The sequence below is a fragment of the Protopterus annectens genome, chromosome 12.part0 (genome assembly GCF_019279795.1).
Source record: "Protopterus annectens isolate FY-2018-M chromosome 12.part0, PAN1.0, whole genome shotgun sequence".
NCBI classification, from domain to species: domain Eukaryota; kingdom Metazoa; phylum Chordata; order Ceratodontiformes; family Protopteridae; genus Protopterus; species Protopterus annectens.
The window spans coordinates 336,200,521-336,219,404 of record NC_056746.1 but is presented as its reverse complement, the minus strand read 5'-3'; the positions used below and the strand labels follow the sequence as shown (position 1 = coordinate 336,219,404).

Below are 18,884 nucleotides of genomic sequence, written 5' to 3'. Positions count from 1 at the left end.
CTTTGTGGCCAATTGTACATTGATGGTTGAGAAACTGGAACTTGAAAAGAATACGAGTTGTGAGTGGAGTAGAAAAGCACCTGGGGAACAGTAACAAAAGGAAGGTCTATTCCTTGAGCAGTTGCCCAAGCTGAAAAACGTTTCCATTTACTGCAGTATACTTGATTATTTCAGGATGCAGAAAGAATCTGCACCATGTCCGAAGAAATTGTGTGGTTAACTTGAAGTGGAGTGGTATGGGTGAGGTGACCCAATGTGTTTTAATGTGAAACTGTTTTGCTTTGTTTAGCAAATGGCCATCAGTGTTCGTTCATTAAAATTTGAAATACAAGTTTCAAATTAAAACTTTTAAACTAAATCCAAATAAGTGAAATTATTGTAAAAGTAAAGAAGAAAACAGTAAGCACACAGAAAGGTTTGAACAGTGTTTATGGTAACTGAGGAGAGATAGACAAGTAAGGGGACACTGAAATGACTGTGTTGGGGGGGCTGTTTACCCTTCCTAGGGCCCCATTTGACCATGATCTGGACTCTGTCTACATACACCTTTCTCCCAAAACATTTATATTTCTACTTCCTCCTGGACTGAGAATCTAAAATGTTATTTTGATAAAAGGAAATCCATCTTTCCCTAAAGGATCTCCTCATCATATACTGTTCATATACTGTTTTTAATTGGATTATGACAGTCGCTGTCTAGCCCTTAAGCAATTACATCACAACCTTTATTCTATAGGCAATTTGGTTTTTAATCAAGACACTATAGTACAAAGATATTACAAGCATGACTAACATGGGAAAACCTCTTCTTTTCAATGCTATCTTTTGCCATCCTACAGGTTTCTGAACAAGAGAAGGTTCGAATTCAATTAACAAAAGCCCTGTGCCCGAAAAGCTTGTAGTATGCAACCTCCCTGCTTCTGAAAAAGAAAGAAGATGGTAAAAATAAAATCTATTCTAATGTTTCTGTTTCTCCTTGATGTCTGCGGGCCATAATCCTCCCTCCTTCCCAGAGGACTTGAGTTGATACATTCTCTGTGCTTGAGGTCCCACCTGCACCCAGCAAGCGCTGACAACAGGGGGGCCATTGTTCAGGCAGCCATAGAGAAGTATGTGTTCCTGACCTCATCCCTGCTTCTGCCACATTTCTGCAGTGAAAATGTACACATCACAAATGAAGATCCTGCTTGCCTCCCCCCCCCCAGACCAGGGCTGCCCGTCTTTTAGGACAGACTCTACCTGTCACCAGTGTGGGAACTGCATGACACTCCCCTACTCTTTAAATCCACATCATATTAGATTAAGTTATAAGGGTATTTTCTGTTCAGACCTTAATACCACCGCCGCCTCTGCTTGACAGCACTGCACAACCCACTGGATTACCTCTCCTTCCCCCAGGATGAGCAAGATGGTCTCAACCGATCACTCCTAATCTTCCTAGCAGCTCCTCCAGTGCCTGATCTGCTATTTGAATTTAGGTCATCTGACTCATAGTCAGGGGTATATATCTCTATGCCAAGGAGCGGAATTCAGTCCTTGTTTTCAATATTCTTTTTGCATAAGTAAATTCCTCAGACCCACTGATGTTCACTTTTTAACCACTTACAAAGCCATACATCTTCATTTTCTTAAGTCCCAACTTTTTTCCTTTTTTAACATGTAACACACTTGTATAAAATCTCTCAGCAATGTTTTATTATGATCCTGAGACCATTCCTTAACTTAGGCATCATGGGGGGTGCAGATGGGTCTTCAAATAAGAGATTTATACACAAAATATCAATAACTGTAACCCTCCATAGTCCTACAGCATACCAGCTTTTAACTTTAACTTCTCTTCTGAAAACCAAACTGGTAACCCTAGAGGCAGATCACTGTCCCAAAGGACCAAAATCTATGTCCTTCTATAAAATTCTGCGCATGTTCCTGTTGTACAACAGGCATTCATGTCTTACAACAAAGAAATAGCAATGTAAAATGTTTTAATCCAGTTGAATACACTCAACAGAAGACTTCATACTACTGACACTTAACGTTAATATGCTCATGCTTTAACTTTGTGTCCCTACATTTTCTTTTCTACCTAAGAACCCCTTGTTTAGATGCTTGCAAATCTCCTGAATTGTACGTAATGCAGTACCTTTCCACTGAATTTGTTTCTAATACAGACAAATGTATTATTAGTGAGTATGGGGGATCCTTATTAAAACTGCCGAAACTTTAGCTTGTCGAACTCAAAAGATCGACAGCTAAAGATCAAAACGTCAAAACCGCGAACGATCAGCTAAGTGACTTTTTTCCCATGGAAAGAATTTGCTTGGCCGTTACACAAAACAAAAAACTTTCAACCTGAATTAAGTGGGGGGCTTTGCCCCCCACACCCCTCCTAACTAAATATACTAACTCTGAGATCGCTCCACATTGGGGAAAGGGCAAATACCCATTAACGGGCAAGCAAATTCTTTCCCTGAGAAAAAAATCCGCTTAGCTGGCCATTCGCAGTTTGGCTCTTTCAAACTTTAGCTGTTGATCTTTTGTAGTTCGACAAGCTAAAGCTTCGTCAAATTAATAGGGACCCAGAATGGGCTCACCAGAAGCGTTCCTTGCACATGAGGGTAAGAAAACTCCACTGCTGAGTCAGCACAGTATTTGAGATCTCTGAAGTAAGTGGTTCACATCACTAATACCGCTCAATTTTCAACTTTAGCAGGCTTTTCTACAACTTAATTATTTTCTGGACAATCAATTCACAGTTGGTGCACTTCTTATCACAACTGCCTTTGCTGTGGCCAAGTTGCCTACAGTCAACATACATATGTGTACCAACTCCTTAGCTCAATGCTTTCTGGAATTCATAAACTCCAATGCCCTGGATCAACTTATCCACACGAATAAAACACACAACCCAAAAAGGGTAAAAACTAGTAAAAAACAAAATGAATACAAACTGCACCGACTGCTGTTTAATGACAAAGCTCACAACAAGCTCCAAAATACTAAGCGCTTTCACCATATGCAAATCAAAGGTTTCTTCAGAGTACAAGGAGCATTACTTCACAAACACTTATAAATATTTCACACATTCAAATCCACCTATCACACACCTTAATTAATTAAATATGCTAATAAGCCAATACATACCAAATACAAAAAAAATATTGTTTAAAAACATATTACATAAAACTAATATATAAATAAAATAGAATAAATCAAGCTAAATTAATACACATTCTAGGGTCAACCCATTACATTTATATTTTGACTAAATGTTATATCTATAATGTTGTCAAAATGCATTACAATAAAATGAATACCTTAAACAATATACTCAAACGCTATCTAAGTAGCATTAAATAGCCATAGCTCTCTGTTTAAGCAATGGCATAACTGAGATGTGATTGTTGAGCCCCGGAAAAGATGTAACATGAAAAATAACTTGCCATTTGTATTCTAGGGACTCAATTTTAACATTGTCATCACCCCCTCTTTCACTCTCTAGCACCCGATCAATCACAAAAAAGATAATGTTTTTGAAATTGATACATTTGATAGAATGTACATACAAAGCATTATGAGTGTCTTTATTTTTGATGGCCCTTAGATGTTCTGCAATCTTATCTCTAACTTGCGAGTGTTTTTTCCTACGTAGAAACCAGAGCATGTTGTACATGTTGCCAAACAGACCACCATTTTGGAATTACAACAACATCTACCTGGGTAGGGGATTGACCTATTGTGCCCCCAAACTGTAACATAGGGTCCATCATCAATGAATTTGCGGAATCTACATGCCCCACATTTATACATACGGGAGCATTTATGTTCTGCCTTGTGTTCTTCTAATAGATTTTTGATGTTTCTCCCTCTAGAAAATGTTACACGTGGCATCTGACCTAACTCATTTTTTATTTCAGTATCAAAGGCCAAAAAATCCCATGCTCTTCTAATGATCTCTATAACCTGCTGTGCCTGGTGACTGTATTTCAAGATAAGTGCTCTAGAATCAGAGGTTGCAATACCTTTACTAAAAGTTTAACCCATCCCATTCAAAATGGGTGTGAATGATGTATCCCTTTTGCCCATCACCTCATTTCTAACTGCTTTCAAAAGTTTCAAGGGATATCCCCAGGCCCGGAACATTCCTATCAAATTGTACATCTCTTCTTGATAGGTATTGTTATTACTAATTAAATGAGATAATCAGACCATCTGTCCCTTGACCGCACTTTTATGTTGGAAAGGGGAATGGCAACTTGAAAAATGCAACAGGGAATTGCTGTAAGTTTCCTTCCTGTAAATGTTACTTTCTAACCCTTCCAATGTCTTGGTGAGTTTCAGGTCCAAAAAATCAATCGTTTCACTGTTCCATTTGAACGTGAAGAAAAGAAATGAGGTAGTGGAGTTGAGATATTCAACAAAATTTCTTGCCTCGTCTTCACCCCCTCTCCATAACACTAGTATGTCAACCAAAAACTGACTGTAAAGTACAATCTGTTCATAAAAGGGTGACTGGAAGAGAAAAGTCTCCTCCCAATGGAGAAGTACCAAATTGGCAAAAATGGGTGCACACTTGGCACCCATCGCCACCTCTGAAATCTGATGAAAAATTTCACCTTCAAAACTCAAATAATTGTTCTTTAAGACCAGCTCCATAAAAGCAACCATAATGTTTAACTTCACACCATCCACTTGCTTACTCTTTATCTTAACTCTTTAACTTATCCACACCCCCACCAGGGGCAACAATATCCTAGACCTTGCCATTACCAATGAGTGACCGGTATTCCACACCTAAAGCCAACTCCTCGTTGGTCCGATCTGACCATAAGCTAATCACCCTTGATATCCACATCCTGCCCCCACCCCCATTAAGGAAACCACAGTAAAAAATTTCTCCAAAGTCAATTTCATGCTTTTTAAGACAGAAGTGATTTACTTCATGACACCCATGCAGATGAACAATATAGTTACAACTGATGAATCCTACACAAATGTACTCTATAAGCACTTACACAACTGCATGGATTGTGCTAGCCCAAACAGAACCAAGACGCTATCCTCCAAAAAAAGGAAGCCAATCTGGTGGTCCCCTGCCATAAACAAACTGTACAACAGAAGGAAGAAACTGTTGCAAAAAAAGAGTAAAATCCCGTGAGCGGAGGAGCTCCCTGGCCAGCCTCAGTAAGAAGCTGAGATCCCTTACAAGAACCTCCAAAGGTAGCTACGAAAACAAAATCGCCACTAATTCCAAGGACAACCACAAAGCATTCTATAGCTATGTCAAGAATCTTGATGGCAACACCCATATCTGCTCTGAGTTACAGCACAAAGGTACAAAAATTACAGAACCAACTGATATTGCCAACATCCCGGCAGATAGGTTCAGTGCTAACTTTACCCCCCTTCTCACCCCCTAAAGGGCCCATATCTATACAGGAAGAATGCAGAGTCCCTGTAATCACAACTATGCAGGTAAAAGCTGCACTCTCTCAAGCCAAAAACACAGCATCCATGGGACCGGACAACATCCCAGGCTGCGTTTTACACGAACTTCAGAATGAACTGGCTCCCCACTTAAGCACCATGTTCAATAATAGCCTTGCATCAGGCTTTGTGCCCACTGAATGGCGCACAGCAACAGTTATTCCACTCCACAAAGGGGGAGCCACCACTGATCCCGGGAACTATCGACCTATTAGCCTGATGAGCTTGGTCTGCAAGGCAATATCATGTTTCATCATGATACTCATAAACAAAGAAATTGGTAACCTCCAAACTTTGGATCCCACCCAGTTCGGGTTTGTGAAAGGCAGATCATGCCTCCTGAACCTGATCGACTTCTTTGAGGCAGTCACCAAAGCCGTAGATGAGGGTAAGTTGGTTCATACAGCCTATCTTGACCTCACCAAGGCTTTCGACACCATCCCCCATTCTGGAATTATAGCTAAACTCACTAAACTAGGTATAAATCCCAACTTCACAAGATGGGCTGCCAACTGGCTCACTGACAGAACCCACACTGTAAAAGTTGCAGACTCCTAATCTGACCTCAAAGCAGTGACAAGTGGAGTACCACAGGGTTCCGTCCTGGGACCTCTCCTGTTTGGTATCTACTTCTCTGAAGTACAGGCTAACACAGAAGGACTCTGGCTAACGAAGTTCGCAGATGACTGCAAACTAGGAGCCATAGTCAAGTCCCCAAATGATGTGGACATCCTACAGAAGGGCCTCGCTGAGACAGATGCCTGGTGTCAGAGCCATGGCCTCAAGCTCAATGCCAAAAAGTGCAGTGTCATCCCCTTTGGTAAAAACTCTGTACCCATGAACTACCACATAGGCAGCAATCTACTTAACACCGAATGCGTGATAAGAGACCTTGGGACCCAGGTGGACAGTAGTCTCCCCTTTGATAGTCACATCACCACAGTAGTCAGGAAGTCCTTCTACGTGGCACACCTCATCATAAAAGGGTTCTCATCCAGGAAAAAAGAGGTAATTGTTCCCCTCTACTCGACACTCATTAGACCCATTATAGAGTACAACGCCTCTTTTGGAATGTACCTCACAAGACATCTGCAGCAGCTGGAAAGGCCACAGAAGTACCTCACAAAGAGAATTACTGGCCTCAAACAAATGCCCTACACTGACCGCCTCAAAAACCTCCAGCTTTACTCCGTAGCATATTGCCTACTCCGAGGTGATCTCTGCCTAACATATAAAGCTATGTGAAACCCAGAGCTGTTGGACATGCTACACCTAAAGAAATCCCAATCCCTCCCAGCTACACACTCTAGGGACCTAAACCTTGTCACCACAATAAACAGGACATGCTGGAGGGATATATTCCTGTCCCAGAGACATCCTATACTCTGGAACAGGCTACCCATCTATGTCAAGCAAAGTTCTTCATTACACTCTTCAAGAAAAATCTTGATGAATGGATGGGAAATAGGAAATACACCCTGGGGATCACTTCTGTGTCTCTGCTCAACAGTGGCACAGGAAAATAACTTTCTTGGGTGGCGTAAGCCAGGGAATCTTGTTGGCTAGGCTTATGTAGGCCCTTGGGCCGATAGCCTAGTACCTACTTATGAACCTATATAATGTGGGCATTCCATTTTGAAGCAATCCAGAAATACGCAAACATGTGCACACACAAACATTTCTTACACTTACCTGTGTAATACAGTATGCAATGACTGTTAAGTAATTGACAGCCAATGTACTTTAATGTTCCTGTCTGCCATATAAATCTCACTCTCGCTCATCTCTCATTCCAAATAACCTGTTACTCCTTAATTTTCTGCAGCTGCAGGACAGTTTGACAGTAATTTAGCCAGTTCAGGTCTTATGTCAAACTCTTCTAAACAACATTCTTTGTCCATATTTGTACGTTTTGCTTATGTCTGAGATATAAACCACAGGCAACTAAAGTGTCTTATTGAACACACAGCAATCTTTTTTTTTTTTGTCAAAACTGATTAACACCATTTCTGAAAGTCTCATTGTCTCCAAATTAAGATCATTGATTGTTTTGCAGAACTGTTGCTCTGAACTGTATCCCTAATGGGTCTATTATGGTTATCCAAAAGATACACCTGCCTAAGGGGGTCCATATTTTGTTAGCCAATGAAGTTGCAATAAAATCTTTCATCCATCCTATGTTTAGCAGTTTCCACCTGTACCATCACTTGCAGCCTTGGTTCGAATCTGACAGCTTCCACAAACATCATCGGATCATGAGAGGTTAATAAGCTAACGGCCCCAGAGCCTTTTTCAGCCTAGCCATTCATGCCCCAAATTTCTCAATTATCAATACCCTTGGGCTAGAAAGGCTTTGATGTATACCTGTGACTTAGGGCATCTACAAATTAGCCCTGTCCATAAAGGCCATAGGCAACAAGCCAGGGGTGAATTTGTGATTTCTCATTCATTGATCCAAAATGCATTTGAACAAGCTTAGGTAAGAACTCTGTTTCACATGAATGGGGAGCCTATTCCAGAGAAAGGGTAATCTCTGAGACATAACTATTCTTCCAACATGTTTTGTTTACGTCACAGACAAGGTTTAGATCCTTAAATCAGGTAATTCTAGTGCTGTTTGTTTTACGGATATGTAGCAGATCCATCAGGGCTAGATCAGAGAAAGTCTTGCAGGTTAGGCATAGATCGCCCCTCAATAGTGTGTAAGAGACAGAGTACAGGAACAGGACTTTGAGACACTTCACAGAGGACATATTAGTTACAACCTGTATTTGTTTAGTGAACAACCTATGTGGTCATTCCAGTTGTTGCAAATGCCTAGTCAGGTACATGCCGAAGCATGCACAGTACTCAACTATTCGTCTAATGAGGGCTGAGTATTGAGGGAATATGATCTCATTAGATCTGGATGCCATGCCTTTACTTATAAGTTATGCCACATAGAAGGATTTTCTCACTACCATGGATACATAGTGATCAAAGTTCAGGTTACTGTTGACTTGAGTTCCCAAATCTCCTAACACTAGGTCTACTCTTAGGGGTGTAGGATGCTCAATCTTTTGTCTTCTTCCTGGATTCCACAGAGCTAGGACACAGCCTGAGGCCTCATCTTCAGAAAGTGCACTGGCTCTATTCAGACTTTTCCCTCCTTGTAATCTTTCAGACTTGAGCATAAATGGAAGACACTCAAGATATAAAGTAAGATCCCAAAGTTCTGAGAACTTGAGATCATCTCCCATACTGGCAGTTTGCTTGCTTCTTTGAACAAAATTTCATTGCATCCTGGTATTTTGTCACAATGTCTAAATAAATCATTTTCTGAGTAGAAAGACTTCCATGACTCAAAGTTAATGTTTACCTTGATTTTACACATACCACCATGCTCCTCTCCTGCCTAATGCTTCCTGCAGCAGTAACACCTCCCGGAAACTATGCTAGCATGTAGCAATCGGGGAATTTCCTCAGTGCCCTGGCCAGTTATTTGAGATTGAAGTTACTAGATAATGGCATACATTTGAGTTTCAGACTATTATTTTCTTCAGAAAATTCTTGCAAACACAAATCCTTTTAATTAAGCAAGTTTGTAATTTTATAAGAGCAGTAATTAAAATCTGTTCCTATTTTTTAGCCTTTCCCTCTTCATTTTAGGTTTTATCCAAACTTCTTCAGTTGAAAAGTCCAGAGGTATGCAAACGTCTTTACTGTTGCTGTCAGTCTCTCACACACACCTCTGTTTCAAAAATGTATGGTAACACAAATCCTAATAATCAAGTAAAATATGTTCCTATTTTGAGCCTTTGTGCCAGTTTATTTTAGACTTCATATCCTTCAGATAATACATGCTAATGGAAACCCTGTTGTTCCTAGCAACTTTCTAAGATTATAAAAGCAATATTGAAATTCTGTCCTTATTTTTGGTTGTTTGTCCCTTGTTATTTGTGGCTCTGTAGAAATTTCTTGCGCTGAGAGGTTGAGAGATATGGTCAAGAGGTAAGCAAACCTCTTAAATGACGCGGTTGCTGACGGGAATCACTCTCACTCTTTACTCTCTCACACACACATACACACAGTCTGTTCTGTTTTCATAGATTCATAGGTAGGTACTAGGCTATCGGCCCTAGGGCCTACACAAGCCTAGCAAAAAAGGTTCCCTGGCTTTTGCCACCCAAGAAAATTATTTTCCTGTGCCACTGTCGAGCGGAGCCACAGAAGTGATCCCCAGGGTGAATTTCCTATTTCCCATCCAATCATCAATATTTTTCTTGAAGAGTGCTAATGAGGAGCTTTGTTTGAAATTGATAGGTAATTTATTCCAAAGTATGGGAAGTCTCTGGGACAGGAATCTATCCCTCCAGCATGTTCTGTTTAATGTGGTGACAAGGTTTAGGTCCCTAGAGCGTGTAGCTCGGAGGGATTGGGATTTCTTTAAGTGGAGCATGTCCAACAGCTCTGGGTTTGATATAGTTTTGTATGTTAGGCAGAGATCACCTCTGAGTAGACGATATGCGACAGAGTAAAGCTGGAGTTTTTTGATACGGTCAGCGTAGAGCATCTATTTGAGGCCGGTAATCCTCTTTGTGAAGTATTTCTGCGGCCTTCCCAGGTGTTGTAGATGTCTTGTGAGGTACATACCAAAAGGGGCATTGTACTCTGAAATGGGTCTAATGAGTGATGAGTAGAGGGGAACAATGACCTCTTTTTTTCTGGATGAGAAACATTTTGTGATGAGGTGTGCCACATAGAAGGATTTCCTGACTACTGTGGCGATGTGATTATCAAAGGAGAGACTACTGTCCACCTGTGTCCCAAGATATTTATCACACTTTCGGTGTTAAGTATACTACCGCCTATGTTGTAGTTCATGGGTACAGAGTTTTTACCAAAGGGGATGACAATGCACTTTTTGGCATTGAGCTTGAGGCCATGGCTTTGACACCAGGCATCTGTCTCAGTGATGCCCTTTTGTAGGATGTACGCATCGTTAGGAGTTTCGATTATGGCTCCTAGTTTGCGGTCATCTGCGAACTTCATTAGCCAAAGACCCTCTGTGTTAGCCTGTACTTCAGAGAAGTAGATACCAAACAGGAGAGGACCCAGGACTGAACTCTGTGGTACTCCTCTTTTCACTGGTCTGAAGTCGGATTTGGAGTCTGCTACTTTCACAGTATGGGTTCTGCAGTGAGCCAGTTGGCAACCCATCTTGTGACATAGGGATTTATATCTAGTTTAGTGAGTTTATCTATAACTCCATGTACGCATTCACTCACACACACAGAAATATAAACACACATAGACACACGCACACTTTTTTCCATTTCATTTCTTTTACATTTGGTAAACAGCAAAAGCGCTGCTTAGCGAGTGCAAGGTAATGGATCGAGCAATCTCTCACTCTCATACACAGACAAAACACATACACACGTTTTTGTTATTTTAATTTTTTTCTTTATTATTTTACACTTGTTAAACAGCAAAAGCGCTGCTTAGTGAGCGTAAAATAATGGTGGCTGTTAGGTTTTTTTCAGTCTGAGCTCCATGGCAGCTTGATATGCTGCAGTGAAGTGGCAGACTTGTTTTTCAGCAGGTTATTACTTATACATTAATACCCTGCTGGAGAACGTTCATTGCCTAATCAGGGTGCTGATGTACAGTTCTCCCATTCTCTAATCACCTTTAATTACCCATGTACAGTTTTATCTGCAACACAAATTCTTCAAAGACAGAAAGTACAGTTGTGTACACTTACCATAAATGTAGATGTTCAAGTGTATTCACTGTTGCAGTCATTACATTTGGGTAATCTGCTGGCAGGTTGCCCTCAGTCGGCCTGAATTCCAAAGTCTTGGGTCCTGCGTCGGTTGCTGTCTCCTCTTCCATGATGTCAGGTCATCAGGGGTATAAAACATGCAGCCAACGCCATTTTCTTTAGGCAAAAACATATATATATATATATATATATATATATATATATATATATATATATATATATATATATATGCATCAATATAAACTTTACCTTCATCTACAAGCAAATACACCACATAGGTTGTAGAAGATAGAGAAGGAAAGATAAACTCCAGAATGACAGGGGGATGGCGGGTGGGTAACCTGGACTGCAACAGTGAATACACTCGAACATCTATATTTATGGTAAGTGTACACAACTGTACTATGTTCTTCATGTTTCACTTTTGCAGTCATTACATTTGGGTAGAATCCCAAAGCTATGGTTGCGAGTCTGGAGCTAAACAGCATTAGGTGCAGCTATAAGGCCCTGCAGAACTGCAGTGGCAAAGCCTGCCCTGGACTTAGAGTAGAGAGGCAAATGATAATGTTTTGTAAAGGTGTGAACAGAACTCCAAGTAGCAGCCTCTAGAATGTCTTTGGTTGGTACTCCTCTGAGAAGGGCTGCTGAAGTAGCTGCAGCTCTGGTGCAATGAGACCTAATGCCCTTGGGCACAGGTTTACCATGGTGTAAGTAGCAGAAACGGATGCTGTGGCTTATCCACTTTGAAACTGTCTGCTTTGAAATAGCCTTTCCTTCTGATCCTGCAGCATATGTCACTAGTAATTGCTCAGTTTTTCTTAGAGCTTTAGTCCTGCTCAAGTAGAATCTTAGCTGTCTGTGTACGTCCAAGGAATGCAGAATTCTCTCCCCCTTGTTCTGTGGAATTGGATAAAAGGTTGGCAGATGAATTGTTTGGTTAAGAGCCACACTGGAAACCACCTTAGGCATAAATGTAGGATTTGTCCTCAGAGACACCCTGTCTGGGTAAAATACGATAAAAGGCTCTACAGCCATGAGGGCCAGTAGCTCTGAAACTCTTCTTGCTGAAGTAATTGCTAGTAGCAGAGCTGTTTTCCATGATAATAACTTTATATCAGCGGTAGCAGCTGGTTCAAATGGGGGCAGAGTGAGCTTTTCCAACACATAATTGAGGTCCCATGCAGGTAATGGTGATCTTCTAGGAGGCCTTAAATTTTTGGCTTCTCTAAGATACTGCTTTAGTAAAGGATGAGAAAAGATTGGTGGCTCTGTACTGTAATGAGCCGAAATGGCAGAGGCATGGATTTTAATTGATGAGAAAGATAGGCCTTTGTCAAGCATCTCGGTTAAGTATTGTAATATCTGAGGAATATCTGGTTCTGCTGTATCAGTTCCTCTCTTCCAGTTATCAGTATAAGATTTTCTAATACTAGGCCTTCTGGCTTCCAAAATGACATCCATCACAGCTTTACTGAAAGGTGTTGTTTGTATAACTGCATGATTAGCCATGCTGCCAGGTTCAGTGTCTGGAGTTGATTGTGCAGGATCTGTTTGTTTTGCTGGGACAGTAGTTGAGGTCTTTGAGGTAAGGTCCAAGCTGGGTATTGAGACAAGTTCCTTAGGATTGGGTAGCAGTACTGGCGGGGCCAGTCCGGGGCAATTAGTATCATCTTTGGTTTCTCTTGTCTGACTTTTAGGAGGACCTTGGGAAGAAGAGGCAGAGGAGGAAAGGCGTAAACTGATAGGTTTTTCCAACTGAAGGATAGGGCGTCCACTTTCCATGCTTGTCTGTGATAAGTCTTTGTGCAGAATCTTTTCAACTGATAATTTTGAGGAGAGTCAAATAGATCTATGTCTGGTCTCCCCCTTTTCTCTATTATCATGCTGAAGACTTTTGGATTTAGTTTCCACTCGTGAGGATCCATAAAGTTTCAGCTTAAATCGTCTGCCAAAGTATTTTACTTTCCTGGCAGGAATTGAGATTGAAGATGTATTTGGTAGGACAAAGCTGTGTCCCACAGTGCCATGGCTCATCTGCAAAGGGGGTAAGAGTGTGTGCCTCCTTGTTTGTTTATATACCACAAGACCGTGGTGTTGTCCGTCTTTATCAGTAGTTGTCCTGGATGAAGTAAGTCCTTGAAGGCTGTTAGGGCATTTTGAACAGCTAGCATTTCTTTCTGATTGATATGTAGGTGCATTTGTTTTGGGGTCCATATGCCCTGAATGCATCTTCCTGCCATGTGGGCCCCCCAGGCATAATCTGATGAGTCTGTTAAGGATTGGCTGGCAGGGGGTAGAGTGAAGGCCCATTCCATGTTTTGGTGACATGCCTTTGCCCACCATAGAAACTCCTGTTGTAGGCAGGGAATGAGAGGAATCATTTCCAGACTGTGAGAATCTTGACTCCATAAACTTTGAAGTTTCCTCATATGCAGTCTTGCATATGGAATCAGTAGGATGCAGGATGCCATGAAGCCCAAAGCCTGCAGAATTTGTCTTGCAGATAACTGGGTTTTTGTTGCCATCAGTTTGAAGTAAGTAGTCAGTTGCCTTTCCTTGTCTGGCATGAGGTAAGCCATCTGGGCAGCTGTATTCAAGCTTGCACCCAGGAAAGTTATATTTTGAGAGGGTACCAGTTGTGATTTCATTTCGTTTATTGCGTACCCTAGGCATGTTAGAAGCCTTTTCACAAATGCCAGGTGTCAAAGAAGAATGTCTTTGTTCTCTGCTTGAATGAAACAGTCGTCCAAATAAGGGCATATTTGTATACTTCTTTGTCTGCAAAATGCAATTACTGGTGCCAGGCACATTGTAAAGACCCTGGGCGCAATAGATAAGCCAAAGGGCAGTGCAGAGAATTGGTAATGCATTAAGTCAGCCTTGAATCTGAGGTATCTTCTGCACGATTGTCTTACTGGGGCATGCAGGTATGCCTCTTTTAGGTCTAATGTCACCAGCCAAGCATTCTTGCCCAGCATGGGCAGAAGCTGCTGCAAAGTCAGCATTTTGAATTTTGGAATGTCCAGGTATGTGTTCAAAATCAATAAATCCAGTATTGGCCGCTAGGTCTTGTCCTTTCTGGGTACCAAGAACAGTAGAGTAAAAACCTTGTCCTTTTTTCTGTTCTGGTACTGGCTGAATGGCCCCCATATCCACGAGGGACGTAACCTGTTTCTGTGCCTCTACCCATTGATTTTTTGGCAGATCTGGCCAACCATTTGCCATTGGCAGAATGTGGAAATGGAATCTGTATCCCTGTGATACTATGTTTAGTATCCACTTGTCCTGGGTTATTAACTGCCAATTTTGAGCAAAAAGTGCTAATTTTCCCCCTAAGGGTGCTGCCAAAAGATAAGTGCTTGGTGTAGGCAGAGGGAAGTCATTGGGGCTGTTTTCTGTAGGTTTGCACTTTATCTCCTCCAGATTTTAAGGTAGAAGCACCCCATTGCTTTGACTTGTGTGAATCTTGTGCCTGGTATCTGGAACCCTTCCGGTGTCTTCATTTGCCCCTTTGAGCTCTGTCTGACACAGGAAAGGACCAATTTTTTGTAGGCCAGTGTCTAATGAATCTTGGTGGCTGCACTTGTAAGAAGTCTAACAGTTTGCATAGACTTAGCTTTGTCTTCCATTTTCTTTAAAACCTCTTCTGCCTTAATACCAAACAGAGCATCATGCTGTAAAGGTGCATCTAGCAATTTAGCTTTAACATGATCCGGCAAATTTTGTTCTTTTAGCCAGGCATGCCTCCTAATCACAGATCCAGCAGGAGGCCTCTAAGGAATCAAAACCACATTGCAAAGTATGCTTTCCAACCTGTTCAGCTGCATGCATTAATTCCTGCAATTCTTTATTTTCTGCACATTCAGAAATCAACATCATTTTCTGTTTCAGCAATCCCATAACATGTTGTTGATACTTAAGCATATGAAATTGACAGTTTAAGGCCCTGATTGCCAAGGTTGCAAATGTATAAACCTTTTTTCCCCATCTGTCCAGTGCCCTTGAATCTCTGTCAGAGGGGGTAAGGATTTTTTGCTGATGAGGCCTTAACTCCCTTTGGACCCTGTGAAATAGTTTCAGGATCAGCAGCAGGGTTTCTAAATAAAAATGTATGTGAGTCAGGGACCCTGTAATATCTGTCAGGCTTACTGGGAGCCGGAGGTAAGGAGTCAGGGGGTCAAGCTGGACTCCGAAAACACATCATCCACAATGTCTAAAACAGGGGGAATGGCTAAAGGCCTGTGCTGAGGGAGAAGAAGGAAATCCCTGAGCCTCTTTTTTTGATTCTGAGAAATCTTGACTCTCCCAGTGAAAATGCTCCCTCAAAGTATGCAAGGTTGCTCCAAAATAATAATCTTCAGGAGGAGATGCAGATGGTATAGACTCCTCTGCATCAGAATCATCATAGGGAGGTATAGATAATTCCTGATCAGAAGAGGAATCAGAAGAAATAGAAACCTGATCTGAAGATTCATAATCAGTGTCTTGCCTAGGCCTCTTATCTGGAGGGGGATGGGTACCCCTGATCAAGGTAATAAGGTCTTCAGCCTTTTTGATCAAATGTTTTTTAGGCATAGAGGCCTGTGCATGTGGCTCATGCGTCGGTTTTTTAGTTTTAGAAGTTGCTTTTGTCTTTGGTTTTGCAGCTGTCGTCGGTTTGATATACAAATGTTGAGGTCTGAATACACCCTCAGAAGCCGGTGCCTGCTCAGTGGCTCTGGACCCATCAGAGGGAGATGCATCCGTCGGTCCAATACCTTGAGCATCGTGCGGCATGCCGGACTCTACATGGCTGTCGGTAGAGGCCTGCGACTCGAAGGTAGCAGATATCAGGGGCTGCAAAAGCACCTCACTGAGTACCGGTGAACTGCCGGTTGGCTTAAAAGAAGCTTCGTTGTCGGTTTTGGATCTCGACTCTCTGTCCTTTTCTTTGCGTTTTGTGTACTCCGGTAGTCGGATTGCTATTCGAAGACATTTCTGGGTAATTAAATCTGTTTCCAAAATACTTTGAGGCAAAAATATACCGACGCTTAATAGTGCGTTGGTTAAATCTAGCACAAAACCGACAGCCAGGCACGTTGTGATCAGGGCCTAGGCAAGGAATACAGTATAAATTGAAATCCTTATGAGGTATTTGCTTCCCACAAGTAATATAATTATTAACTTTTTCTGACATCGGTATGGAGCAAGTAAAAAGTTTCCCCAATGGGGTACTTAGCTTTAGTGAAGACTTCGGTTCTGAAACTCAAACTCGAATATTTCAGTAGTCGGCCAACCGGCACTTGCGAAATGCTTCTGCTTCGGGCACCGCGGGGCAAGAAAGACTAAAGAAAATGATGTCGGCTGCATGTATTATACCCCTGATGACCTGACATCATGGAAGAGGAGACAGCAACCGACGGAGGACCCAAGACTTTGGAATTCAGGCCGACTGAGGGCAACCTGCCAGCAGATTATCCAAATGTAATGACTGCAACAGTGAAACACGAAGAACATCACACCCTAGATTTATTAAGATAACATTATATCTATTTGCCTAGCTATACAAGTTCTAAACGTCAGATGGATGTTACAGTGAGCTCTTTTCATCACACTGGAGAGGTGAAGATTATAGTTCAAGCTGTTGTTTATCAATCCTCCCAAATCTTTGTAAAAGTTAACTTGTTACCATTCTCATCAATAAAAATAATTTCTGACACTAGTGTCAGAACAGACCAGATTCATACAAGCTGTTTTCAAAGAATTAATTGCAACTCCAGAGGAAGTAAATATGCAACAATAATATCTGGAAAGTCTGCATGACATATGGATTGTCAAAGACTATTCATACTTTACTGTCCACTTCCTTATCCAAATTTCTGAAAGACTTAGAGAAAAGGAAAACATAACATTGAGGAAAGTAAGGCCTGACACGGTCATTACATAACTTCAGTTCAAATGCAGAAAACTGAGAACTCACACATATACCTGCCAGCTCAAACAATCAAGTAAAACTCTGGTACCTACCTCCGCTCTCAATGAGAATATCAAACAAATCGTCCATCTGCTGGCTATGTATGTTGGTCTCCTGAAATACGCAAAGCAAAAGGTTTTGAATCATCACCTCTGTTGTATACACCAAATTCAATTATTAATGACAGCTAAAAAAACAAAATAAATTCAGACTGCAGCACATTTCTGTCATCTTGCTAGAAAATGTTTCATTGCTGCTGGCAGGTTTTGAAGTTCACTTGAAAAATTCTGAAACAGCAGATTTACACTTCTACTTTGAGTCTTCACAGCATTTAAAGGAAATGAAATGCTGCTTCTTTAACAGTTTTATTAGCTGTATTCTGGTAAAAAATTGTTACTAACTTACACCAGAGATCCAAAGTGAGCCTTCGAGAAGACACATAGCAGTCTAGCAAGCACACATGGTTTTAGCACATTTCAACTCATCAATATTGTAAATACCACAGTAAACTCACAGTTGTACTGCTTATAAAAGTGCAGTCTTATGGATGGGAAGAGTTGCTATTGACGAATACAAATCTGTAGGAAAGCACTAGCTATAACTACAACCACAAGTGAAAAAAATGCAGATGATGTGATTAAAATATGACACACATAAAATTAGTGTTATTTATTCCAAATATCCCATAGACAGAAAATCAAAGGGTGATAGAAAACCAGCTCACATGGGAGTGGAGAAAGCTCACTTACAGAACATACTGTATGCATTTCAAATGCCATTGGCAATTATGGTCCCTTTCTTCAGAAATTCTGTACAAGACATAGTCAACACTAGGGCTAACATCCACCGGAAAGTACTGTAACATGTTACTCATATTTAAAGGCAAATATGCAAAGTTAGTTGATAACAAACAATATACTGACTAATTCTCATGCTAAGATTGTTTATTGTCATATAATTTGCCTTAGCAGCATCATCCCTTAAATTTTGGTTTGGACTTTATTTATTTACAGGGATAATGCACTGATCAATACTGACCAATTTCAGGCTCAGCTTGGGTAAAATGCAAAACATTTCACAAACAAAAAATACAGAAATGTAAACAGTAACATTTCAGACTAATTATATAGAAATAACTGTGTATTTATATTCCAGTGAACGAACACAGTGCAATGCACAATCAAGCACAGTGTAATGTAAAATACATGTTACCTTCATGTGTGCGTATTGCACAAGGGCGAATAGCAATTGTCCGAAAGGCAGTTTGCAAAGTTTACAAACGCCGAACGGTAAAAGGTTCGAATGTGCAATGAGTAAATGCAGTGACATTCGCTCACTGACATTCGACATTCTGGGGTGGATTGCACTATAGTGGGAATCGGAAAATGGTCCCTTTCCCCACTGTAGTGCGATCTCGGAGTTAGAATATTAAAGTAGGGGGTGGGGGGCAGAGTCCCCCACATGGGGGATGCAGGGGGACTTGCCCCCCTGCTTTACACTTCATTAGAATTTTCTTTCGATATTTATGTTGAAAATCAGTGAATCTGCTTTTCGATTTGCTGATTTTCGAACATATTAAATTGTCGCTGTTTTGACTTTCGTGGTTACGATTCATTCATATGAGTAATCGCACTACCGTGATTCTGTTATGTAAAGGTAAACCGTAAACTACATATATTA

The 18,884-nt window shown here is 41.1% G+C and overlaps 1 protein-coding gene across 3 annotated transcripts in view; it reads right to left on the bottom strand.

Annotated features, from left to right (window-relative positions):
- The window catches only part of MRTFB (myocardin related transcription factor B), a 1,455,416-nt gene that overhangs the window by 16,759 nt on the left and 1,419,773 nt on the right, over window positions 1–18,884 (bottom strand). For all 3 annotated transcript variants that reach the window (XM_044089410.1, XM_044089411.1, XM_044089412.1), the window contains exon 13: window positions 17,258–17,318. In XM_044089410.1, the coding sequence (XP_043945345.1) occupies window positions 17,258–17,318 (61 nt within the window). The remainder of the gene's footprint in view (window positions 1–17,257; window positions 17,319–18,884) is intronic.